The 26,639-nt window shown below is 44.9% G+C and overlaps 1 protein-coding gene across 5 annotated transcripts in view; it reads left to right on the forward strand.

Annotated features, from left to right (window-relative positions):
- Nucleotides 1–1,462: 1,462 nt before the first annotated feature.
- The window catches only part of SUFU (SUFU negative regulator of hedgehog signaling), a 122,626-nt gene continuing 97,449 nt past the window's right edge, over nucleotides 1,463–26,639 (forward strand). For 2 of the 5 annotated variants that reach the window (XM_049103010.1, XM_049103012.1), the window contains exons 1-2: nucleotides 1,464–1,840; nucleotides 6,003–6,137. In XM_049103010.1, coding sequence (XP_048958967.1) covers nucleotides 1,659–1,840; nucleotides 6,003–6,137 — 317 coding nt within the window. In that variant the 5' untranslated portion in view covers nucleotides 1,464–1,658. Of the gene's footprint in view, nucleotides 1,841–6,002; nucleotides 6,138–26,639 lie in introns of all 5 variants that reach the window. The other 3 variants (XM_025467050.3, XM_025467051.3, XM_049103011.1) reach the window with 2 other exon arrangements.

Raw genomic sequence — 26,639 nt, forward strand, 5'->3', positions numbered from 1 at the left:
TAATGGGAAAGAGCAGGTCTATAGTAGATAATGAATATTGATGTTCCTTAAGGCAATCTGCATAAAACAGAACAAAGAAGAGATTGTCATCACTAAAAGCATTTATTTTAAAAATTACCAAGTCTTGGGGTGCCTGGGTGACTCAGTAGGTTAAGTGTCTGCCTTGAGCTCTGGTCATGATCTCTGGATCCTGGGATCCAGCAGTAGGGAGTCTGCTTCTTCCTCTCCCTCTGCCTCTCTCCCCCACTGTTCTCTCTCTCTTTCAAATAAATAAAATCTTAAAAAAAATAAAGACAAAAAATTACCAAGTTTTAAAAACTAGTCTTAGTTTACCTAACTCTTCCTACTTTTTAATTTTTTTAAAGATTCTATTTATTTATTCATAGAGACACAGAGTGAGAGAGAGAGAGAGAGAGAGAGAGAGAGAGAGGCAGAGGGAGAAGCAGGCTCCACGCAGGGAGCCCGACATGGGACTCGATCCAGGGTCTCCAGGATCACGCCCTGGGCTGCAGACGGCGCTAAACCGCTGCACCACCGGGGCTGCCCTTGCTACTTTAAAAAAAAAAAAAGATTTTATTTATTCAAGAGAGACACACAGAGAGAGAGGCAGAGACATAGGTAGAGAGAGAGAAGCTGACTGCCTACAGGGAGCCCAATGTGGGACTCTATCCCAGAACTCTGGGACCATTCCCCGAGTCAAAGGCAGACGTTCAATCACTAAGCCACTCAGGCGTCCCTAACTCCTGCTACTTTTTTTTTTCTTGCTACTTTTTTTTAATTTTTTAAATTTTTATTTATTTATGATAGTCATAGAGAGAGAGAGAGAGAGAGAGAGAGAGAGGCAGAGACACAGGCAGAGGGAGAAGCAGACTCCATGCACCGGGAGTCCGACGTGGGATTCGATCCCGGGTCTCCAGGATCGCGCCCTGGGCCAAAGGCAGGCGCTAAACCACTGCGCCACCCAGGGATCCCTCTTGCTACTTTTTAACAAGACTCCAAAGTAAATATTTCAACATACAACCCCTGAATTTGGCGGGGTTAGTGTCAGTAAATATGGTAAATGGACATTCAAAGATGGTAGGAAATATTCAGATTTATAATCTATTACAACTAAAGCCACGCTAAATGGACGAATGAATCAATCCACTATTGTCAAATTTGTGCTTAAATTCTTGTTAGCAGGGTGTCAGCACAATAGCGACAAGTCGTTCGTCAGCGAGCTTCCCACAGCTTTCCTGGGACCCTAGCACCTGAGGATGCCTCAACATTTCTATTTAAATCTGGGTTCCTCCTAACACTAGGGGGAGGCCAAGAGCCTTGGGACCCCCCCCACACACAAGGAGAGGGAGGCGGGACCTATTGCCAAGTCACGCCTTCCCCATCTGTGACTGGCACAGACACTAGCCAATGGATACCGGGATAGGGCGCGCCGGCGCCCCGCCCCCCCGAGCGCTCCGCGGCCCCCGAGGCACCCTCCGGCCGTCTCTGCGGCGGCTACGGCCTGGGCAGACGGTGCGCCGTGCGCAGGCGCGGAGCCGAGACCTCGCTGCAGCCCCCATCGCCTGGGGGAGTCGCACCCACGGAGTCCGCCTGCTGGCGCGTCAGAGCTCTCCCCCTCGTCCACCCTCCCCGGTCCCCCCAGCGCCCTACGCGCCCGGATGGCGGAGCTGCGGCCTAGCGGCGCCCCCGGCCCCGCCGCGCCCCCGGCCCCTGGCCCTAGTGCACCCCCGGCCTTCGCCTCGCTCTTCCCCCCGGGACTGCACGCCATCTACGGAGAGTGCCGTCGCCTTTACCCTGACCAGCCGAACCCGCTCCAGGTTACCGCTATCGTCAAGTACTGGTATGCCCTGGGCCGCGGGGAGACGGACGACGGCGGGCTGGGAAGGGTTAGAACGCCCGGGGCGAAGTCATCTGCGGGGAGGAGGAGGTGGAGAAGAATGGTTAAAGCACTTGGAAAGAGGGCGTCCTGCTGCGAGGCAAGGAGTTAAGGCTGAAGTTGGGAACGGGGACAAAGGGGTTAACGGAGCCTCTGGGTAGAGGAGGGTTAACGAGGGGGGAGGATGAAGGGTTAACTGGGATTAGGAGAATAGAATGAATTGGGGGTGTGTGTGTAGGAGCGGGGGGGGGGGCCGATAGGAGAAAGGGAACTGTAAACGTGGTGAAAGGAGGGGGCGCCTGTAGGGGGTCATTAGTGGGCTAAGGGAAGCCGGGGGCGGGGGTGGGGGAAGAAGGGCGGCTGAAGTGGGATGGGGGAGGCGAGGCGGGGCCTGGGGAGCACAAGAGAGGGCTTTGGAGGAGTGCGGCTGGCGAGCTCAGAGGGCTTGAGACTGCACAGGGTACGGTGGATTTGGGGATCCCCGCTCTCCCATAGGTTAGGAGGGAGGCAAGTTGCGAGAGTCGTGCTTGTGAAGAGAGGAAGAGGAGGTCTCCTTTTAAGATACCTTCCCCATGAGCTCAGACGTCAGTCATATCGGTGCAGTGCTTTTGCGTTTGAAGTTTCACGGAGCAACTTTTCTTGATAAACTTTCTGCTTACTCGGCACAGTTCTCTTTCTCCAAGCAGAGCTTCCTTTGGCTCTGCACCCGCTTTGCCTAGGACATTGGCTAGAACAGAGGCACGGTCAGGGAGATAGATCCATGGTTTGGCTCAGGATTGCCGGGGACCCCAGTAAATGATGAAGACCTGAGACACGGAGCAAAGAAGTGCAGCCAGATGTTTAGAGGGGCTTCCTGGCCCCAAGCTTCAGGATTTAGACCACAGTCTCTCAGGGAAGCTGAGAGTAACCCTCAAGTGGCTCTGTTCAGGATCATAGAAGGCCTGCCCTTGGGGTAGGAATGGTCCTTTCTTGTTTCCCATTCCTGTTTGCAACCTATCTCTTTTCACAGCCACTGGGCAAAACAGGTGTTAGAGGGACTCTGACAAAGAGCCTGTCTTCATGGTCTTTCTGGACCATATTGACTGAGGAATTGGTAGAATTTGTCCAGAACTGCATTCATGCAGGCACTGTATTAAATAATCCCCTTCACTGAGTCCTGAAAGACTGTTCAGAAAAAAGCTTGGGATGTGCCAAGGGGGCAGGTAGACCCAAAGGGGGAGGTTGAGAGAGTGGATGTCTTTGCTGGTTACCTCTTCTTTTAGGATGGAAGCTTCTCCAGGATAACCTCTTAACTTCCTCTGGAGATGGCAGAAACTAGACTGTCTGGGGCTGAGGCCAGTTGCCTGTGTCAGTGGGACAATATGAAGAGACAGGGCCTGGGGACCAGCCACCTCCTATGAGAGGGTCATGTCTGGTAGCCAGAGGAGATGTGGCCAGTGGTACAGTTCTCTCTTCAGCAGGCAAACTGTTCTTTGGTTGAGAGGAGTTTTTGAAGAGAGCTTCTGAGTGAAAAGCAGCTCTTGATAACTTAATCACCCATTCTCATTTCTTGCCTATATTTAAGTATGTGTTGTGATGAACTGTATTGGATTGTGTCATGGGGAAAGAGGGCCTGGTTCTGCGATGCTGTTGGTTCAGGTCTCATTTGAATGAACAGAGAAATCCCTACACAGACTTAGGCAACTGTTTTTATGTCACCCAGTTGGCCATGAAGGATAGAATTGTGTGCAGAAGATATTAAAGCACATGCAAAGGACTAAGACTGATTTGGGCAAGCTTGTTAACCAGGCAGGACTTATCTTCAGAAATGGGCCAACATGTAATGACTAATAAAGAGTACTTTGTGAGATTAGAAATGCTGGCCAGATGCAGAAAAATATAAGAAGGAGCAGCTGAGCAACTAGTTCTTTCTAAGATTTGGAAGGGTTTGCATAATTAAGATTCTGAAATTAATTCATTAATATACATCACACTTGGGATGCCACAAGGCCTCGTTAGCAGTTTGACTGACCAAGGCTACCTGGGTCTGGCTGTGGCCCACGGTCCCTTGAGATTCCTTTTCTTGTGACAGAAGGTTGGTTCTTTGGCTAGTGGACCTTGGCCGGCAGGGACATCCTGGCTGAAAGCTGATACTTTAGTGGGCAGGGAACAGAAACACAGAGGCAGAGCTTGTACCCAGGAGCCACTGCAGTCCTACAGCTGTCATGTGGAATGAAGTTAGGTGTTCAAGGAAGTAAGTTCAAGGAAGAGCATCAAGGGATACTCTGGGTCCTTGGATAACATATTTTTCTAAGTGCAAGATATGATTATTTTCTACATAATCATCTGTTTCCCATCAGGTGTCTGAGTAAGTAGAACAGAACACTGTGCTTGGGGACAAGGTTAATTTTGTCTGACTCTTGGTTATTCCTTACAGTTATAGTTTTAAGATAAAGCCTCGATCCTTGATGCAGTATCTCCTGAGAGAGGGCTGCAGAGGTGTGACAGATGGAGTATGGAAGTGTGGATACAGTTTTGCCACTTGTTGCTGGATGCACTTAGGCTGAAAGGGGCAAGACTGGGAATTTGCAGCAGGAAACTGGAGCAGATCTGGAGTTTGTAGTCACTCCCATCTGTTCTGGGCTTCTGCAGCTATCATGTGGTTCTTCCAGAGATAGCTACCCCTATGTTTCCTCCTTCCCCCAGCAAACTTTTCTATATTCAACTAGTTGTGGAAACATTCAAATGATTTGGTCAAATCAGAGTTAAGGAAGGACATGGGGATTTGTCTCTTTTCCTAATCCACTCAGTTGAGTTTCTGAGCTATTTGTAGCAACTTTCTTACAAGATCTATAAATAACTTAGCATTTCCTAGCAGAGAATAAGGATTTCTATAAGGGCAAATAATATCCTGGCAAAAGAGGATGAAACCAGACTTACTGGTTTTAAATAGTATTTGAATTGCATGGTACTGGAACTCTTGCTGGGATCACATGTAGCATGTCTTTTATTTTCACATGTAGCATGTCTTTTATTTGGTTATTAGTGTTCCTGCAGCATACGATGCCAATTGCAAAGTGTACTCCATCAACGTCCTAGGGGCAGGCAAAGTTTTTGCAGTCTGTGGAATAGTCAGATGTCCGAGGCAGCTCACATGCAGAGTGTTTGTGGGCTAAATGCAGACTTCCTTCCGCTGATGGTTTCCATTTAGGCTGTTTCTCAAGTCTATTAAGTTTCCCTATCCATTCTGAAGAAAAGCAGGACCTTTTTTTTTTTTTTTTTTAAGAGAGAGCATTAATTGCTCTACTAAAGGAAACCCTTATGGAATTAAATCCTCAGAGTGAGCTAATGACTGAGTCTCTTCCTCAGCTTCTTGTCTGTTAGAATTATGGGGGAAGTTTAATGTGGTCCTCAGAGGCCCCAAATCATTTAATATTCTAGCCCTACCTTTGAGGCGACAGTCTCCTGGGATCATCTTCTGAATGCAGGCACTCTCACGGGTCAGTCTGGCCTGCTGCAATTCTCTGTGCAGGGCTGAGCTAGCCTAAGTGTGGCCTTTGTCACTTGCATGAGAAAAGACCAGCTTTGGTCTGTGGGGTACAGGCTGGGGTCTGGAGCCATTGAGTTTGTTTAGAACAAACTGTAATTAACATAGGGCACAATATAGTCTTTCAGGAATTAGCTGTCTAAGAGGCAGGAGTGGAGCCGAGCCTCTGCTTCCAGGAACAATGCCCATTGGGGATGCTCAGGATGATCTTTCAACAGAAGCTGATTGATTGACTGATGCACCTCTTCCCTTGAAGTTTGTTATATTTACAGGCACCATGGAAGAGAGATAATCCCTGCCAATCCCATTTGGGATTGGTAATTTGAATTAGGAGGAAGCAAAAGGGACAACCACCTAGTCTGTTTTATTTTTTAAAAGAGGTCCTGCATGTTGGGGATAGAAGGGAGCGTCTTGTGCTTATGGAATTGGGCAGCTTCTAGCTACCTGTCCCTTGGTCTTATCCCAGAGATGTGGCCTCCTTTTAGTTATCTTTCATTCCAGGTTCTTCCAGGATGGGGTCTTTAGATTTGTAAGGCATAATGTCTTAGCTTCATGTTGTGTACTTTCAGGCTCTCACTGACTGTGTTTTGTCTTTTGCAGGTTGGGTGGCCCAGACCCCTTGGACTATGTTAGCATGTACAGGAATGTGGGGAGCCCTTCTGCCAATATCCCTGAACACTGGCACTACATCAGCTTTGGCCTGAGTGATCTCTATGGTGACAGCAGAGTCCATGAGTAAGTGTATGACACTTGCCCATCCTCCACCTGTCTGTTCTTTAGCCTTGAGTCTTATTTCTGGGGTTTCCCTGAGCAGGGGTGATAATGTCATAGTTCTCTGAGGTTGGCACTTCTGAGATGGAACCTTTGGGTTTCTACCTTCTGCTTATATCTACTTGTGCCAGAGTGATCCAAGTCAGCACCTGACCTCTGCTCATCTGGTACAGGACAGTGTTGATGATGAGCAAGTGTTCCAAAACCATTAGGTTTTTCTAAGCTTGCTCTGGTGTTTGAGCTCAGAGGACAGGCAGTGTAGCTCTGATGCAGAATTTGATTTGTTGTCTCTAAGTCTACTTGTTTTTTTCCCCCTCTAGCTTATAATAAAAAATTTTAAACATAAGGCAGAGCTGGAAGAATTTTATAGCCAACAAGCAAATATCCACTACCTAGATTCTGCAATTAACATTTTACTTTACTTGCTTTATCATGAATATATCCATCTCTCTCCCTCTATTGATTGTACCTACTTCCTCATCACCTGCAGTTGTCTGTGCTCAGATTATCCATAGCACATTTTTTATTCTAGTTTGTCTCCCATTTTCTCCCTGTATACTTCTATTTTTTTAATATTTTATTTATTCATGAGAGACAGAGAGAGAGAGAGGCAGAGACATAGGCAAAGAGAGAAGCAGGCTCCATGCAGGGAACCCAAGTTGTTTGTTTGTTTTAAGATTTTTTTATTTACATGTGTGTGAGAGAGAGCACAAGTCAGTGAGGAGCAGAGGGAATGGGAGAAGCAGACTCCCCACTGAGCAGGGAGTGGATGTGGGGCTTGGTCCCAGGACCCTGAGGTCATGACCTGAGCCTAAGGCAGATGCTTATCTGACTGAACCACCCAGGTGCCCCTTCCCTGTATACTTCTAAATTCTACCTGCCCTCCTATGTACACCTATAGCCACTGAATTTAAACAAATTTTAATACTAAGTTAAACATCAACTTAGTATTAAGTCAGCTGAAACAATAACAGCAATACTAATAATGAAAGCTAATATTTATTAAGCATTGATTATGAGCCAGGTATTATTCTAGTCACTTTGCATGTATAAACTGATTTTATTTTCACCACAACCATATAATACTGGTAGACTCCTATCTGCCCCATTTTACAGGTGAGGAAACTGAAATACAAAGAGTCTATAACTTGCTTAAGGTCACACAGCTTGGATGGGTGGAACCAGGATTTTTTTTTTCTTTTTTTTTTCTTTTATTTATTTATGATAGTCACACAGAGAGAAAGAGAGAGGCAGAGACACAGGCAGAGGGAGAAGCAGGCTCCATGCACCAGGAGCCCGACATGGGACTCGATCCGGGTCTCCAGGATCACGCCCTGGGCCAAAGGCAGGCGCTAAACCGCTGCGCCACCCAGGGATCCCCAGGATTTTTTTTTAAAAGGTTTTATTAATTTATTCATGAGAGACACACAGAGTGAGGCAGAGACGTAGGCAGAGGAAGAAGCAGGCTCCCTGCGGGAAACATCTTTTTTTTTTTTTTTAAAGATTTTATTTATTTATTCATGAGAGACACAGAGAGAGAGCGAGAGAGGCAGAGACACAGGCAGAGGGAGAAGCAGGCTCCATGCAGGGAGCCTGACGTGGGACTCGATCCCGGATCTCCGGGATCACACCCTAGACTGCAGGTGGGGTTAAACCGCTGTGCCCCTGGGGCTGCCCCCCTGCGGGAAACTTGATGTGGGACTCAATCCCAGTATCCTGGGATTACATTGTGAGCCAAAGGCAGATGATCAACCACTGAGCCACCCAGGGGTCCCTGGAGCCAGGATTCTAATAAGGCATTCTGGCTCCAGAGCTCAGACTTTTAACGACTGTGCTTTTAGACAATTATATCATGTCCTCGAGCAAGTTACTATCTAGAATTTAAAAAAAAAAAAAAAAGATTTTTTTTTCTTCTACAGTCTTTTGTGAGAAGAGTTCTTTTTCTTCAACTTAAATATTGTCTTCCTCCCCCCTCATTAGCATGGTTAATCAAGAACTGATTCTATTTCTGTACCATATCCTCTCCTGCTTTTTGCTTTCTGTCTTGTCTTTTTTCCCTTCTATATTATCTTTTGGGTATCTTGGTGATGACTACTTAGCATGTGTAGGTTGAAAGACTAGCAGGGCTCTTCCTGCCCTGCCTCAGCAGCATAAGGGGATGATTCTGGGGGTGATGATGGTATCATGATAAAGAAGATGATAATCATCAGGGTTTTTTTCCCCTTTGTTTTAGTTCTTAGCATCAACTTTATCATCGCATCAAATACTTTACAATCTTACCAGGTTCTTTTGTTATCTTCGTTTTATAGAGGAGAAAACTGAGTCACTTGAGGGGCAAATGAATTGCCTAAAATAAAAGAACTAGGATTCACTTGAACTGTCTTGAGTCCAAAGTCTGGGCTTTTAACCACTAGAGTCTTCTACCTCTCTGATCACAGGTCCAACCCAACTTCCTCTTCTCTCTCATCAAGCTGGGGGCCCAGGCCTCATCTCCTTACTAATCACATGTTGAGAGCAATGCTTGGACCTGCCTAGATAGCCTTCCAAACTAATCCATTGCAATGTCAGAAGGCTTTGGCAACAGTGAATTAATCTTGCCTGAGTAGGGACCCTGCATTACAGTGTTAATAATGGAGATAGAATAGCAAACAGATGTGGGCAATAAAGGCACTATGCTGGACTTTAATGTATATTTTTAATAAGGAAAAAAAAAAAAGAACCTGCAGAGGATATTTAGTGTAGTTAGCCTGTACCTTTTTGTTGACAGATTTATTCCAGTCAAAAAATATCATTTCCTATGTGGCTTAAAGATTCTTACACTATACTTGCATATGAGGGATGGGTCCAATCCCAAAGTGACATGAAGAATATAATTGAGAAAGCCTCATATTTCAGAGGGAGCAACCTCTGAATTTTTTCTTAAAGATTCTATTTATTTGAGAGAGAGAGAGCAGGCACAAGTGCGGGGGAGAGGCAGAGAGGAGAGGGATAAACAGACCACCTCGAGCGGGGAGTGCAATGTATGGTCCATCCCAGGACCGCAGATCATGACCTGAGCTGAAGGTAGACACTTAACCAACTGAGCCACCCAGGGACTCTGCAACCTTTGAATTTTAAAGAGGGCCTTCCTTAATGTTTTTTCACATTTGAAAGTACCCCCTTTCTGTATGATAAAGCACTGTGATGTTCATATGTCATTTATGACATTAGACCTCAGTTTGGACCGTACTTTACTGCTGGAATCTAGTGTTTTCTGGTATTATGTCCTACCCCTAGAAGGACATGGAAGGAGTGTTCTTGGATATTTATCCAGTTCTGGTCTGTGTTGCAGAAGTCATAAGTACATTTGTAAGTAGTCTTGTGCTGGTGTGACTGATCTCTTCTCAATCCTGGTAAGTTTCTTGAAGAAAAGTTTGCTTTTATGAACATTTCATGTGGCAAGGCCTCTTTGAAACAGATTTAAAGATTCTTATTTAATTTAGTGCTTGAAGCTGAGATCAGAAAGGTGAGTGTTCTACCATCCAGTTTAAATGGATGATAGAACACTTTTAAAGAAGTGTTGAACTGAAATTATGGCAGATGAATTTCTGGTAGTGTTCTTCCACTGTCTTATTGCATTCAGTAAAAAAAAAGCGGGGGGGGGGGTACCAAGCTCATTTATTCAGCATATGTTCCTCAAGTACCCATTTTGTCCCAGATGCAGAACATCTTAATATATGTCTTGGGGATAAAATGCCAAGACATAATTCCTACCTCAAGGAGTTCATGTTCTAGATGGGAGATAAACATAAAGAGAAGGTTATAGTACTGGGAAATAAATGCTGCAATCCGTGGATGAACATGACTTGGGAGCAGGATGAGGGATATGACTTTTAGTCAGGCTGTTGGATCTGAAGAAGCTCCAGGGAGGAGCTGAAGTTTGATAGGTGTCTGCAAGCTGAAGGCCAGTAAGAAGGAAGCGGGCCAGGGGAGATCACAGCCTGATACCCTAGGGCACCAGCACTCACTTCCAGGGTTGAGGGGACTTTGACAATCTTCTGGCCCAATGTTTCCCAAACTTCTAGTGCCATCTTCATAATTTTTGCCATGTAGTAGGTCATCTAGTTTATGTTCTTTTTTTTCTTTTTGAAGATTTATTTATTTATTCATGATAGACACAGAGAGAGAGAGAGAGGCAGAGACACAGGCAGAGGGAGAAGCAGGCTCCATGCCAGGAGCCCGACATGGGACTTGATCCCGGGACTCCAGGATCACACCCTGGGCCAAAGGCAGGCGCCAAACTGCTGAGCCACCCAGGGATCCCCTAGTTTATGTTCTTTTAAAACTAACCCTCCTTTTGTGGTACCTGGGTTACTCAGTTGGAGGAACATGGGACTTTTGATCTTGGGGTCATGAGTTAAAGCCCCATGAGTTAAAGCCCCACATTGGGTGTAGAGCTCACTAAAAAATTAATTAATTAACTCCCCTTTTTGAAACTGATATATATTTTTAAAAGTTAAGTCATTATCACAAATGGAAACCAGTATTGTTTGCCATAATTTAAAGGTAACTATGGAAATGAATGCAGTGATAACAAAGCAATGTTATTAAATTGTAGCTTAATACTGTGGCCTGTCACAGAAGATTCTAAATCTGAGGCCAGATTTCTCTTTGTTCAAGAGATTAGCAAGTATGTTAGAGGTGTTAAAAAGATACGCTAACACCAAATAGAACCTGACACTAGGCATGATTAGAAAAATTGAAAGTGAATTGAAAAGGGAACTTTTTTTTAAGTATCATTCAGGGGCACCTGGGTGGCTTAGTTGGCTAAGTGTCCAACTCTTGATTTTGGCTCAGGTTATGATCTCAAGGTTGTGTATTGGAGCCCTGCTTCAGGCTCCCACTGGGCATGGAGTGTGCTTACAATTCTTTCTCTCAGGGCACCTGGGTGGCTCAGTCATTTAAGCATCTGTCTTTAACTAAGGTCATGATCCCAGGGTCCTGGGATTGTGCCCCACATCAGGCTCCCTGTTCAGTAGGGAACCTGCTTCTCCCTCTGCCCACCCTATCATGTTCTCTCTCACTGTCTCTCAAATAAAATAAATAAAAATAAAAAGTATGATTCAGTACTATTATTGTTAAAAAATGGGAAACATTGATCTAGTTCATGTCCCTTAATTGTACGTGGAGGAAAGTACAGTAACCCCCTGAAGGCCATACAGCAAGCTAATGAGAGTGGCAGGATCTCCTAGAGTCTCTACTATTCTATGCTCTATTCTATGCTCTCCCTCTCTCTCTTTTTTAAATATTTTATTTATTTATTTGACAGAGAGAGAGAACGTGAGCACAAGCAGGAGAATGGCAGGCAGAAGGAGAAGCAGGCTCCTCGCTGAGCAGGGAGTCAAGGCGAAGCTTAATCCCAGGACCCCAGGATCATGCCCTGAGCCAAAGGCAGCTGCTTAACTGCCTGAGCCACCCATGTGCTCCTATGCTCTTTCCATGATTGGGGAGAAAGGAATGTATGGACATTTTTTTGTCTTTAGCATAATAATATAAGCAAACTTTTTCCCCCCAGGTTTTACTGTATTCCAGGTTATATATAAACTATATAAACTCTTTTCATAAAGGTATCTTATGTTATCCCCATGGTAATTCTATGACACAAGGAATTCTTATTATGTCTCACTTATAGATGCAGAAATTTAAGTTTAACTTACTGCATAGGTAATAAATGAGAAGCCAGGTCTAGTGATCCCACAGCCAGTATTCTAAACCATTGTGCTCTACTTACGGTCTTTACATTTTGATCAGTCACCATTTATTCAGTGCCTCCAGTATGCTTCCTCCCTTTAAGATTTCTCCTTCTCACAGATAGCCAAGGATAGGTTAAGCAGAAGTCCAGGGGTCCCTTGTCTCTAGGGCCAAGGGTCTCTTGCCCCTAGCAGGCTTGCTTTGGGAGTAGGAGAGGACGCCTACCCTGGTACTCCTAAAAGACGTGAAGAGCAACCTGGTTGCCTGAGTCCTGGAATGGCCAGTTCCATCTAGGTTCTTTCCGTATTCAAATTCACCAAAGGAAATAGGACAAGAGAGTACTTGTTTGGATTAAAAGGCTCTTAAGAGGCTCTTTCTGAAGTTGGAGAGATGGAACAAGTTCTAGTCTGGGCAGCCACAGGAGAGAATGGAGTGCTTTTCTAGGAACCCTAAGGCTACCCTCAACTGACTTCAGTGGCAGAGATTGTCCTGTTGCTCTTCCCCTGGACTTGGGAGGTGTGAGACAGCTGATCTTCAGTCGCCAAGAGCCTGTTGGAAGCCTCCAGCTCTGGCTATTCCCCTTGTGGCCAGCAGCTGTGGACTGGAATGTGGAGATTTGCAGGGTTGTAGAAGATGTGGCTTCAGCACTACTCTCTATGAGGATTTCTGGCCGCCCTTTGTACTGCCGACAGCCCTAGCTGGATCTGAACTACAGGGCGCAAAAGGCTGGCTAGTCGCAGAGCGTGTTTGTGATCTCAGGCCGACTTTCCTGATGGGATTCCACTGGGCAAGTCATCTTCCATACATGTCAGCTGGTTCCAAAGACGGCTTTTGTGTGGTGTTGGCTCGCAGGCTGGTAGCTGCACAGGATAGAGCCCGCACCTCACCTCTGCCACCCGTGGCTGATCTGGGCTCTGCCCCACAAATGGTGGCTTCTTGGTGGATGTGTCTGTGGAGTTTGGAGTTGTTCTTGCCCTCCTTGGGGCTGGAACTGCTGCTGACTAGCTTTCTGTGTCTGTCTCGACTGGGTTGGTAGAGAACCTCCTTTTCCCTTTAGGTTCCTCTAAATTGGGCTCTGTAACTCAATAAATTGAGTTATTTATTAAAACACTGGATACAGATTAACTTTTCCACTTGTTTTGTGTGGCCTTGTTCCCCTGCAGTTGGGAAATGCTAATTTTCCCTTCTTAAAGCTTCGTTTGCAGGAACTTTTTATTTTTTTTATTTATTTTTTTTTTTAAATTTTTTATTTATTTATGATAGTCACAGAGAGAGAGAGAGGCAGAGACACAGGCAGAGGGAGAAGCAGGCTCCATGCACCGGGAGCCTGATGTGGGATTCGATCCCGGGTCTCCAGGATCGCGCCCTGGGCCAAAGGCAGGCGCCAAACCGCTGCGCCACCCAGGGATCCCTGCAGGAACTTTTTAATGTGTCGTTTCATCCTCTGGGGTTTCCAGTGGAAATCCTACCTTTGCCGTAACACACTTGTCCTGGGAGCACTGTCCTGATCCCTTCTCTGGTTGGGCCTTTGCTTTCTTCCCAGAACTCTCATGAAGCTGACAACCAGAATACCTCCATAAACCACCCACAGATGACAGGCTGGTCCTCCCCGTTGCTGGCACAGCAGGCTGAGGAAGTGCTCTGCAGTCTCATGGCAGGGCAGGCCTCCCCGAAGCTTTGGTCACCCAGCCTTTCATCTCTGAGATGTTGAGTTTGGGGAGGACTGTGTGAAATGGTGGTGCTCTCTTCTATGGGCAAGGGCTCTGGGCTACTTAGAGTGAGTGTCTTTGGTGCTTGTCCAGGGAGTAATAGCCAGCAGCAGGGCTACAGCTCTTCTCAAAGCTGAAACCACCACTTTGGTTTGAATTTCAGGCCCCACATCTCTGAGTTTTGAAATGTTGAGAATTCCATTTCTTTTGTAACCACAGGAAGACCTAAGGCACCGTGAGGCTCCCAGCAGATCTATGTGGGTATGTGGCTTCATCCTTTGGAAAGCATTTCATTTGCAGTGTGGATTATCTCTTCCTTCATGGGGTGAGGATTCCATATTTTCCAATGAAGAGAGTCCCTCAGCAGTAAGGAGACAGTTGGGAAGAGATTCCTTGAGCTGGCCCAGTCAAACTCACTTTAAAAGGTTCAAGCAGCCTGATTATCAGGAGTGACTGCCAGCCAGAGTGACACCAGGCTGCTCAGCACTGGCAGATTTCCCTCTCTTCCCACAGAGACAGGCAAAGACTTGGAAGCCTTTATGGATTTGACATGATTGGATCTCTTAGTCCCTGTTCAGCCCGCCCTTCTAAGCTCCCATTTTCCACACCTGAGGCTTTATCCTTGCCCAGATTTCTGACTGAGAGCTCCTAACCCAAGACTTTGGCCTTTGACTCCTCAATTTATTCTCCCACCCTCCTTCTGAGCTATCCCACTGAGCCTCATTTCCTGTTTGTAGTGTAGTCTGTAGTTTGTAGTGTAGTTTGTAGTAGTAGTGGGTCTTTTTTTTTTTTTTCTTTTAAAGTTTTATTTATGATAGTCACACAGAGAGAGAGAGAGGCAGAGACATAGGCAGAGGGAGAAGCAGGCTCCATGCACCGGGAGCCCGACGTGGGACTCAATCCCGGGTCTCCAGGATCGCGCCCTGGGCCAAAGGCAGGCTCCAAACCGCGGCGCCACCCAAGGATCCCAGTAGTGGGTCTTAAGGTACTCGTGCAGTGACCTTATCCTCTCTGACCCAAGCCTCAGAGGAATGGTCTCCTCATTCCTACATATACCTTTGCAGATCGCTGCCCTGCCTGCCAAACTTTCTGATACAGAGCCTGGGGCTGCAGAGCACTCCCCTCTAGCAGAGCTATGTTGAGTGTCCGGTATAGACAGAACATTTGGGAAAATGTTGTGTTCTGGTTGAGGTTGAGGGGGACAATGAGAAGTTATATCTAACTTCTGTCCTTGAAACACTCAACATCTGCTTGGTAAAAGATAGCAGAGACCCCGGAAAAGAAGAAGACAATGAGGTTTGCTGGGATGTTTTTGGCCTTGCCCAACTTCTATGGCTTTGAGGCTACTTCCCCTTACCCTGTGATCTTCAGCACTTGGAGAAACTCAAAACAGGTAATAATAATTGTAAGCACTTATAGCTCTCACTGTGTTGAAGACACTGTTCTAAGTGCATATAAACTCATTTCATGTGTCAGGTTTACATGGGGTAAATATTAATGTCTTTTTTTGTAAGGAAATTGTGGCACAGAGATGTTAAGGAACTTAACACCCAGCCAGTGAATGCTGGAGCTGGACTGTAAACCTAGGCAGTCTGGCTCCAGCAGTCCCCAGGCCTCCCTTCCTCTACCCACATGGGGTGGGGAGTTCAGGCAGGGGTGGGGGCAGCTGCGCTGGAGGCCTCAGTTACAGTTATACACCTAAGTTCAAAAGTATCTTGGCTTAATAGAGTGTGAATAGCTAAGCAGGAAGTGCTTTGTAGGAGAAATGTTGAGCTGGATGTTGAAGCAACTTTGTAGAGAAGAAAGAGTCCTGCTGGGTGATGGCAAGAGGGTGAAATTGGAGGGTAAATGACAGGATCCTGTGTCATCTCTCCAGTCAAGGCTTCTGCAGCCTTACTGTAGTCATTTTTAGTAAGTTGTTGGGAAATCCTGCAACTCTTAAAAAGCACAAAGGTGATGCTTTTGGCTTGGGTGTCAAGTTCACATGGTCATGCCTCTTCAGTAGTCAGAGGTGTGCCCTCTGTTCCAACAGCTCCAGAGTATGTTCTGACCAGGGTGTGTGGGGTGTCTGATCATGTCTCTGGGGAGGACATGGGGAAATGAGGGACACTTCAAAGTACCCACACCATCTCACTGAGGTGTCTGAACTGCACTGGGAAGGATATTTGTTCCTTTTTTTTTTTTTTTTTTTTTTAAGATTTTATTTATTTGAGAGAGAGAGAGCAAGAACAGGGTGAGGGGCGGAGGGAGAGGGAGACTCCCCACTGACCAGGGAGCTTGATGTGTAGGACTCAATCCCAGGACTCCAGGATCATGACTTGAGCTGAAGACAGCCGCTTAACTGATTGAGCCACTTGGGCGTCCCAGGGATATTTGTTCTGATGTAAGATATCTTGTCACCCTGGAGAGGATATTTTTTTCTTCTGCCCTTATATTAATGTGAATTGTTGTATTACTTTTTTTTTTTAAAAGATTTTAGTTTTTAGAGAGCTTGTGCACATAGGAACAGGGGGAGGGGAGGAGGAGAGGGAGAAGCAGACGCCCTACTGAGCAGGGAGCCCAACACAGGGCTCCATCCCAGGAACCTGAGATCATGACCTGAGCAGGAGGCAGATGTTTAATAGACTTAGCCACCCAGGCATCCTGTCATATCACTTTTTAAAAACTAATTATTAATTAATTAATATTTTTATTGTAAAACATAACATAAACTTTACCATTTTAGCCATTTTTAAAAAAGATTTTATTTATTTATTCATGAGAGACACAGAGAGAGGGAGAGAGGCAGACATAGGCAGAGGGAGAAGCAGGCTCCATGCAGGCAGCCTGATGCGGCACTTGATCCCAGGTCTTCAGGACCATGCCCTGAGCTGAAGGCAGAGACACTCAACCGCTGAGCTGCCCAGGCATCCCCATTTTAGCCATTTAAATCTTTAAAGATTTTATTTATTCATGAGACACACACAGAGAGAGAGAGAGAGAGAGAGAGAGAGAGGCAGAGAGAGGAGCAGGCTCCATGCAGGGAGACTGACATGGGACTCAATCCCAGGTCTGCAGGATCACGCCCTGGACTGAAGATGGCACTAAACCGCTGAGCCACTGGGACTGCCCATATTTTAAAAAAAATTTAAGGGGATCTGTGGGTGGCTCCGGTGGTTTAGTGCCTGCCTTCGGCTCAGGGCGTGATCATGGGGTCCCGGGATTGAGCCCTACTTGGGGCTCCCTTGCAGGGAGCATGCTTCTCCCTCTGCCTGTGTCTGCCTCTCTCTCTTGTGTGTCTCTCATGAATAAATACATAAGATTAAAGAAAATAAAAATAAATAAAAAATAATTTAGAATTTTTATATTTATTAATTAATTTAAAGATTTTATTTATTTATTCATGAGAGACACAGAGAGAGGCAGAGACACAAGCAGAGGGAGAAGCAGGCTCCCTGCAGGGAGCCGAATGTGGGACTCGATCCCTGGGCCAAAAGCATGCATAAACCACTGAGCAACCCAGATGTCCCTAAAAAAAAAAAAGAAAAAAGAAGAAATTAATTCTGGGCCACCTGGGTGGCCCAGGGGTTGGGCATCTGCTTTTGGCTCAGGTCCTGATCCCCGATCCTGGGATTGAGTCCTTCATTGGGCTCCCCCAGGGAGCCTGCTTCTCCCTCTGCCCATGTCTCTGCCTCTCTGTCCTCATTAATAAGTAAATAAAATCTTAAAAAAAAAAAATTCCAGTATAGTTAACATGTAGTGTTATATTAGTTTCAGATATACAATATAGTGATTCAACAATTCTATACATTACTCAGTGCTCATCATAATAAATGTACTCTTTAATCTCCTTTACCTATTTCACTCATCCCCCTCCACCTCTGGTAGTGAATAGTGAATAGTCTATTTTTTGGTTTGTCTCTTTTTTTTCCCTCATTTGTTTTGTTTCTTAAATTCCACCATGTGTAAACTGTAATGATTTTTAAAAAATTAATGGACTTTATATTTTAGAGTAGCTTTAGGTTTACAGAAAATTGTAACAGATAATAGAGTTTCATACCTTTACTTTGATTATAGTTTCCCTTGTTATTAGCATCTTGCATTAGTGCAATTGTAACATTGCTAAAATTGATGAACCAATGCTGATACATTATTACTAACTAATGTCCACAGTTTACATTAGGGTTCATTTTTTGTGTTATATAGTTTTGTGAGTTTTGATAAATACATGTCCTGAAATACCATGGTATTGTGCAGAATAGTTTCACTGCCCTAAAAATGTGCTGTTCTTTGCCTTCTGATCTCTCCCTCCCTCCCCGCAAGCCTCTAGCAATCACTGATGGTTTTACAGTGTTGCCTTTTCCAAAATGTCATGCATTTGGAATCATACAATACATAGCCTTTCAGACTGACTTCTTTCACCAAGCAATATGCATTTAAGGTTCCTCCATGTCTTTTTGTGATTTGCTCAGTTCTTTTTATCATGGAGTACTACTCTATTGTGTGTATGTACTAGAGTTTATTCATTTATTATTGAAAGACATCTTCCATTTTTTAACAATTTTGAATAAAGCTGCCATAAACAGTCATATGCTGGTTTTGTGTGGACATAAGTTTTCAACTCATTTGGGTAAAGTTTCTGGATCATATGGTAAGAGTATTTAATTTTGTAAGAAATAGCCAAACTGTCTTATTTTTTTAAGATTTTATTTATTTATTCACGAGAGACAGAGAGAGAGAGAGGCAGAGACACAGGCAGAGGGAGAAACAGCTCCCTGCAAGAAGCCCAATGTGGGACCCGATCCCGGATTCCGGGATCAAGCCCCGAGCTGAAGGCAGACACTTAACTGCCAAGCCACCCAGGTGTCCTGCCAAACTGTCTTCCAAAGTGGCTGTACCATTGTACATTCCCACCAGCAGTGAATAAGAGTTCCTCTTATTCTGTGTTCTCACCAGCATTTGGTATTGTCAGTTTTTTTGGATTTTAGCCATTCTAAGAGGAGTGAAGTGGGTATTTCATTGTTGTATTAATTTGCAATTTCCTGATGCCATATGATGTTGAGCATCTTATGCTTATCTCCACCTCTGTCTCTCCTTTAGTGACATATCTTGTTTTTTGCTCCTCATCCCATTCCCCACTTCACCCTCAACCACACATACCTTCTTTCTCACATTATGGGTTCAGACATATAATAATGGGGCTGATCATATTTTTGGCATGTTTGCCTTTTGGTCACTTCTCAAGCAGATAAGTGAGTTAGTTCCCTGAGTAGGTACTGAGTCCACATCTGAATTGCTTTGTCTCTGTTGGTTTTAACTGGGGCTGGCTCGTGAATTCTGTAGTTTTTTCCCAGTGATGTTGTCGACCAAAGAGTCTGTAGCTGGTACTGGGACCAATAGTCCCAATCCCAAGGTTCAAGATTGATTGTGCCTTCCAGTTACAGACAATAGAAAGACTATTGTGCAAACTTGTTCCTGGTGATCTTAACCTTGCTTTATTTATTTATTTTTTAAACATTTTTTTTTAATTTATTTATGATAGGCACACAGTGAGAGAGAGAGAGAGGCAGAGACACAGGCAGAGGGAGAAGCAGGCTCCATGCACCGGGAGCCCGATGTGGGATTCGATCCCGGGTCTCCAGGATCGCGCCCTGGGTCAAAGGCAGGCGCCAAACCGCTGCGCCACCCAGGGATCCCTTAACCTTGCTTTAGATGAGAAATGAGTACACCAGGTTGCTTGAGATCCCAGCCAGACCTCAAACTTTCTGTCTTAATTGAACCAGCATCGAGAAGACTTTCCAAAACCCCAAATTTTCCTGGCCACTACTTTCCTTGTTCCATTCATCATTGTTGTTACATTTTAGTTATATATTTGCTTTTTTCTTTTCACTTATAAAGTTGAACCATTTTACCCAAAATGTTGGAAATTAGAGAAGGGAAGAAAAAAATATTCCTGATCCTATCACCTTTTTCTTGTGCTCTTGTATCTGTCTTCATGAAGATTTATGTAAATAATTCATGGTGAGTGTTGCTGGCCCAGGTGTGCATAATTATTCCCACTCAGTTTGGGAATTAACATCTTCCAAAGCTTCCTCACTGCCCAACTAGTACTTTTTTCTAAATTCAGTTGGCCCACAGCTGCCAGGGTTTCCAAATTCTGAAAACAGCACATTTGCTAGGGAAGACAATTCCTACCCATTGCTGTGTTGCATTTACTACATCTTTTTTTAAATTATAATTTTTAAAAGACTTATTTATCTATTTTAGAGAGAAATAAAGAGAGAATGCAAGTGGGGGTAGGGGCAGAAGGAGAGGGAGAGAAAGACTTCTCAAGCAGACTCCCTGCTGAGTGTGGAGCCCTACCCTTGGGGCTCCATCCCAGGACGCTGAGATCATGACCTGAGCTGAAATCAAGAACCAGCTCCCTAACTGACTGAGCCACCTAGATGCCCCAACTACATCTTTTTTTTTTTTTTTTTTTCTTTTGCTGCTAGACTTCTCATAGGGATGAAGAGCAGGTTAGGTAGTAAACATACTGACTGCGCTGGCCACCTACCTCTTAGTCCCTTAGAAACAAATCTACCCCATGCATGGTGGTAGTCCAAGTGGGTGTGTTGTTCCTGCTGTTGTTTTTCATTCATTCATTCATTCATTCATTCATTCATTCATTCAGAGATTTATTTATTTGGATGGAGAGGGCAGAGGGAGAAGGAGAGTCTCTAAGCAGACTCTCTGCTGAGTGCCAGAGCCCAACTGGGGGCTCAATCTCATGACCCTAAGTTCATAACCTGAGCCAAAACTAAGAGTTGGATACTTAACCAACTGTGCCACCCAGGCACCTCTGTTTTCCTGTTAAAAAGGTGATCAGTGAGGAATGCCCAGCTGGCTCAGTAGTTGAGCATCTACCTTTGGCTCAGGTCATGATCCCAAGGTCCTGGGATCAAGTCCCACATCAGGCTCCACATAGGGAGCCTGCTTCTCCCTCTGCCTGTGTCTCTGCCTCTGTGTGTCTCTCATGAATAAATAAATAAAATCTTAAAAAAAAAAAAAAAAGGAAAGGTGATAGTGATTAGATCTGGTGATCATTGTCACCTGGAAATGAACACCATGAGCCTTCTTATTTCTCCCTTTCTTGGATGTATGGATACAGAAGATGGAGACCAGGCTTACAGAGTACTCCAGGCTCCTTGTACCCAGTGTACACAGAAGTTTCATAGGTATAAGCAAAAGCGCCAAGGGATGGATGAGATCCTTTTCAGGTAATTTCCTAAAATAAATAGGCTACCATTTGACTTTCTGTCATTCATAGGAATAAAATAATTTAATAATAGAAGATCTGTCCTGATAGTGGGCCTCCCAGGTGACGGGGCGGCAGGGAGGTGGGTACACTTGGTTCCCATCCAGCATTAATCACTGGCCTGTTTGGAGCCCAGCCATTCATTTACTACAGAGATGATCATTGCTGGGGTAATTCTGAGCATGAGGTATATAATAATGAGCAGCATACTCCTGGTCTGGTCTTCGTGGAGCCTTCAGTCTTTTTGGCTGAAGAGTCCTTGAACTGGAAAATATTGTGGGCAGGTGGGCTTCATACAGCTTGGGAACCTTAGGTCATCACCTGGAACCTCCTTGCCTTCTTTTCTACAGTCCATGCCTTGAGGCCTGGTGGAAGACTTTCTCAAATAAGAGTCCTGAGACTCAGAAACATGGCCAGGCCTGTGTTTGGGGCTAGATCAGCTGCCCATTTGTCAGGGAGAATGTGGGTTCATAGTAGTTCTCAGAGGTACATACATGTTCCACTGGACTCCAGGCCCTTTCTTAGTGTGTTAATAAAATATAGTGGCTTTCAAAGATTCCTTTCCTTCCTACTTTCTTCTACGTTATTCAGGCTTCTTGAGGTTCCAGTCATAGAACCGACTTTGCCACCGAACACCAGTCAAGGAGATGCTTTTGTTTTTCCAGTGCTGACCTCCATGAGATGCCTGGGGGCTCTTGGAGCCCTGCCTCTGACCACTGGTTTCCCTTACTCTGATCTCATGCCTTTCAACATAAGGTCAGGAGCTCAGGAGTCCTGTCTGTGGGGAGGGGTAACTACTAGAGAATGGGGCCTGGCCAGGGCTCTCCATCCTATCCCAGGGGGTCAAGCTGGCTGGCTGCACTTTTTCCTTGTGATGGATTTTGATTTCTAAATGCTTCTGAACAGCTTGGTCAGTTAGAGAAAGTGTAGTGAAAACCAACAGCCAACGCTGTGGCTTTCCCTAACCCCTTCTTCTTGCTGTAGCTTTTCCAATATATCGGGTTGCAGACATGCTGGATTCCTGCCTTCCTGGAGCCAGTCTCACAATTTTTCATTCTCGTGGCCAGAGTTTTGTGCAGAGGAAAGGCCCAGGAGGATGGCAGTAGCTGCACAGAGAGCCTTTGGGGTTGAGGCTTTGAATGCTATTGATATGGATCCCTTGGTTCTCTACTAGCTCTGTGGCCAGGAGTAGTCGTCCACAGCATCTCACACATGTCAACTCTCTGCTCAGAACCATCCAGTGGCTTCCCACTGGTAGCCCTCACTTTGGGCTTTCTCTGGCTGTTGAGAAAGCATTCTCACACCAGAGGTAGGGAATTCTCTCAGTCCAGCATCAAGTTGGAGCACTTAGCTCTTTCAGGGAGGTTCCTTCAATCTGGACCCTTATTATCTTGAGAGGGGAGATAATCCAAGTGCACTGTATTTCCACAGGAGTCAGAGCCTTCCTTTGGAAGGAGATGTGTGATTTTGGTAGAAATGTCTGAACTTTACTTTATTAGGGTGGTGGAGTACCACCAGAACCTGGCACAGTGCTTGGTACCTGATAAGCCCTTAATTGATTTCTTTGACTGTTTAGTGCACATTATGTAAATTTCTGGTGCTCTGTTACATGCTGGGAGTACCATGGGAGCAGGAAGGCAAAGTTTCTGCTGTCATGGATCCTACATTCTTATGGGAGAAACATGTAAAAGTATGTATAGTTTTAGATGGTGCAGGTGCTGTATTGAAAATAAAGCAGGAGTGATGTGCTGGGGAGTACCTGGGTAGAAGTAGGAGTCGAGGTGGGTGGAGAGAGTACATTTAGCAGGTAACCAATGATGGTTTCCTTGTAAAATGTAACATTTGAACTCAATGACAAAGTAGCAGCCAGGGCTGTCACATTATATAACTCCACGGGCACCATTCATAGTATCCTTTGCAGTTAGTGTTCCCTGGAGTTGTACAGTGCTCTGGTCACTCAATCATGTGAAGATAATAGGCAATGAAAAAAGCTAGAGCAAAGGCTCTGAGGCAGGAGAGACCTTGAGGTGTTCAAGGAAAAGAAAGAAGGCCAGTGTGTCTGGGGCTTGGTAAGAGAGAAGGGCAATGGAGCAAGATGAGGCAGGAGAGTTTGAAGGCAATATAAAGAATGTGACATTCCACATATTTTTTTACTTATGAGAGAAGCCAAGGGATGATGTGATGGGGGGGAGGCAGGAGTGTGGTTTTAAGAAACTTTTCCAGTAGTGTGGGACCTTAGCACCAGTATGAAGACATGGGAACAGAGCTGAGTGATGTGTTTTGTTTCCCTAAAAAGGAAGCAGCAGCAAAAGTGGCTCAAAGGAAATGCCATTAAGATATTTGAATCTGACTTTGATAGTGACGGAGAGGAAGGCTCATTGCTTTTTTAATACTGTCTTATCTTGCTTGTTGAATGTCTCATCCTTTTTATCTCTTTGGATGGCAATGGGAATGTGATTACCATTTAGCATTTGCTCAACTGTGACATGATGTGCCCATGTACAGAACACACATAAAGGACAATTCTTGCCCTTGGCAAACTGAGATGCTGCAAAGATTTGTTTCTTCCCATTATCCTCTTTCAGATGTCTTGATCTTCAGGGGCAGCTGCTTCCTAGAGTCCTGGAGGATAGTGGGTGGACAAAAGGTCCTTGGGCAGAATGCTGGCCCTTGGGTCTGTAAGAAGCCCCAAGCTGTACACCTGTGTGCAGATGGTTGCTTCCCAGATCAGACTTAGATCTTGTCGCTGTTGGCCTGCCTTTTCTTCTTATTTTTTTTTGAAGTTTATTTATTTAAGCAATCTCTATACCCAATGTCAGGCTCAAACTTAGGACCTGAATATTAAGAGCCACATGCTCTACTGACTGAGCCAGCCAGGTGCTTTCTTATTTTTAAAAAGATTTTGTACAGATGTTGTTTAAGCCAAAGCCAAGAGTGGGAGCTGTTATAATGATGCCAAGAAACCCACCAGGCTCTTCTTTGGTGCAGAAATTTTATTCAGTACTAGGCTGGTTTGGACTTCCCCCTAGAGGACCGACCTTTCAGTTTTTTGCTGGTGGTTGGGAGTAGAGGGAAGAAGGTATGCAGGTTTCCACTAAGGAGGGTGAACTGTGAGCTTTCACTACCTTGCAGAAAAAGGATCTACTGCTCTTGGCTTGATGTTTTTCCTTTTTAAAAATTACTTTATTTTATTAAATTTTTCCCCAGTTTTATGGAGATATAGTTGACATACAGCAACTGTAGAAGTTTAATGTGTACAACATAATGACTTCACATATTTTATGAAATCCTTATCACAATAAGTTTAGTTATTCATCAAAAAGAAAAGAAAAATGTGTGTATTTGTGTGCACACGCACGTGCACATGTGTGTGTGTGATGAAATCTTTTAGGATTTACTTCCTCAGCAACTTTACATTGGGGTGCCCAATTGGCTCAGTTTGTAGAGCATATGACTCTTGATCTAGGGTTGTGAGTTCAAGCCCCACATTGGGTGTGGAGCTTACTTATAAAACATTTTTTTAAATATACCATACAGCAGTGTTAACTACAGTTATCATGTTGTACATTACATCCCCTGGACTTAGCTTATAACTGGAAGCTTGTACCTTTTGAGCACCTGGTGTTTTTCTTAGACTTGATGTCTCAGTCTGGGGAAGCACTTTGCTCACTGAAAGCTTGGGATAGAGTTAAATGCCCTAAGTGTTGAGAGCCAAGTGAGTTCAGTTGATTCTCAGCTGAATCAGTCCTATGAGCTACTATTTTGAACCTTGAGGAAGACTTTGGGAATGTGGTCCTTGGCTCCCAGTAAGGGACCTCAGGAAACATCTACTTGAGTGAGGCAAATGCATTCTGTGAATCTTGTGGATGCTGTGTAGTGGAAAGAGCATCTGCTACTCAGTTCAAACTCAGAGGCAGCTGCCCTGCACTGTGCCCTCATCAGACTCCCAGCTCAGTGTAAGGATGCAGTCTCAGGGGGTGTCATTTTCCCTTCCTTCTTTCCTGCCTTCTTCCCTCCCCCTCCCCATCTGCCTCCCCTTTCTTTTCTTAGGATTATACAAAATTAATATAATATAGCTGGATGTTTTTAAAAAAATCTTAACTATGTCAAAATATTACCATATAAACATATTTCAAAAGAATTTTACAAAGTTTCTCTACTTGGTATTGTATTTGTGTAGTCACCAAACACCATTTCAAAAAACTAATGAAGAATCTGTAACTGTAAATTGTTCAAATATAAGAACATCACCTTTGCAAATGTTTAGATCCAAGATTGGAAACTTGGGCAAAGCTGGAAGACATGGGCATCCTTGAAGGATGGGCTGATTAAACTCTAGAGTCTAAGAGTTGGGAACCTAGAGTCATCTGCTGATTTTTTGTAAAGATTTATTTATTTATTAGAGAGAGCATGCACACATATGTGAGTGGGAGGAGCAGCAGAGGGAGAGAATCTCAAGCAGACTCCCCACTGAACATGGAGGTCAATCCCACGACCCATGAGATTATGAGCTAAGCCAAAACCAAGAGTCAGGTGCTCAACTAACTGAGCCACCCAGGCACCCCATATGCTGGTGTTTTAAGGGAAAAATGATTTACAGAGACTGCTTTTACTGAGCACTAAGCAAAGGAAGGGTGAATGCTAGCTTCTGTGGGGGGTGCTGCCTGGGTGCTAGATACTGGGCCATCCCATTTTAAGCCTCCCAACTCCCTTTTGAGGGAACTACCCTTATCCTAGTTTAACAGCTGAGGAAACAGAGGACATGTGGAAGTTAACTTGCCCAACAGTCAGCTAGTCAGTGGTGGGTTGTGGCTTGTGTTGGCTCAGGTGACCTCCATTGCCTGTATTCTTGCCCATTTTACTGGAATCCTCTTTGGCAATCCAATACTCTTATTGGATCCTAGGGTGGCATAATTTTGTGTAATTTCCACTTTAAGTCTACCCTGGGACCTCCAAAGGGTCCAGGGAGACAAAGACTAAGAATTTCTGACATCTACCTTTCTCATTTCCTGGCTTCCTGGTCACTGCCGTTGGGCTTACCACTCTGCCTGAGCCCTTCAGCCCATAACCTGGAGCTAGCACTTCCGTCTTTACCCCTTACCTACCTCTCTAAATCTTATAAAACTTTGCCTCTTTTCTCAGATTCAGTTTATTTTTTAAAAGATTTTATTTATTTATTCATGAGAGACACAGAGAAAGAGGCAGAGACACAGGCAGAGGGAGAAGCAGGGTCCATGCAGGGAGCCTGACGTGGGACTTGATCCTGGGTCTCCAGGATCAAGCCCTGGGTGGAAGGTGGCACTAAACCCCTGAGCCACCTGGGGCTGCCCTCAAGATTCAGTTTAGTTAGTAAACATTGTTCAGTCTCAGTATGTGCATGTTACCCGTAGTTGGTCAATTCATATCTTTTGATACTGCTAAGTACCCAGCATTGTTCTGTGTTCATTGTGTCACTTCAGGGAACTACAAAGAAGTAGAAGAATGGCAGGACTCCACAGTATAACATGAGAGACCTTAGCTTAAAATGTAAGAGAGAGGAATGCCTGGGTGGCTCAGTCAGTTAAGCGTCTGCCTTTGGCTCAGGTCATGAACCCAGAGTCCCAGGATGGAGCCCTGCATCAGGCTCCCTGCTCAGCAGGGAGTCTGCTTCTCTCTCTCTGCCCCTCACCCCCCTCTTGTGCTCTCTCCCTCTCTCAAATAAATAAATAAAATGTTTTTTAAAAATGTAAAGGAGACCATACAAAGCACTGT

Source organism: Canis lupus, chromosome 28 (genome assembly GCF_003254725.2).
Source record: "Canis lupus dingo isolate Sandy chromosome 28, ASM325472v2, whole genome shotgun sequence".
Classification (NCBI taxonomy): Eukaryota; Metazoa; Chordata; class Mammalia; order Carnivora; family Canidae; genus Canis; species Canis lupus.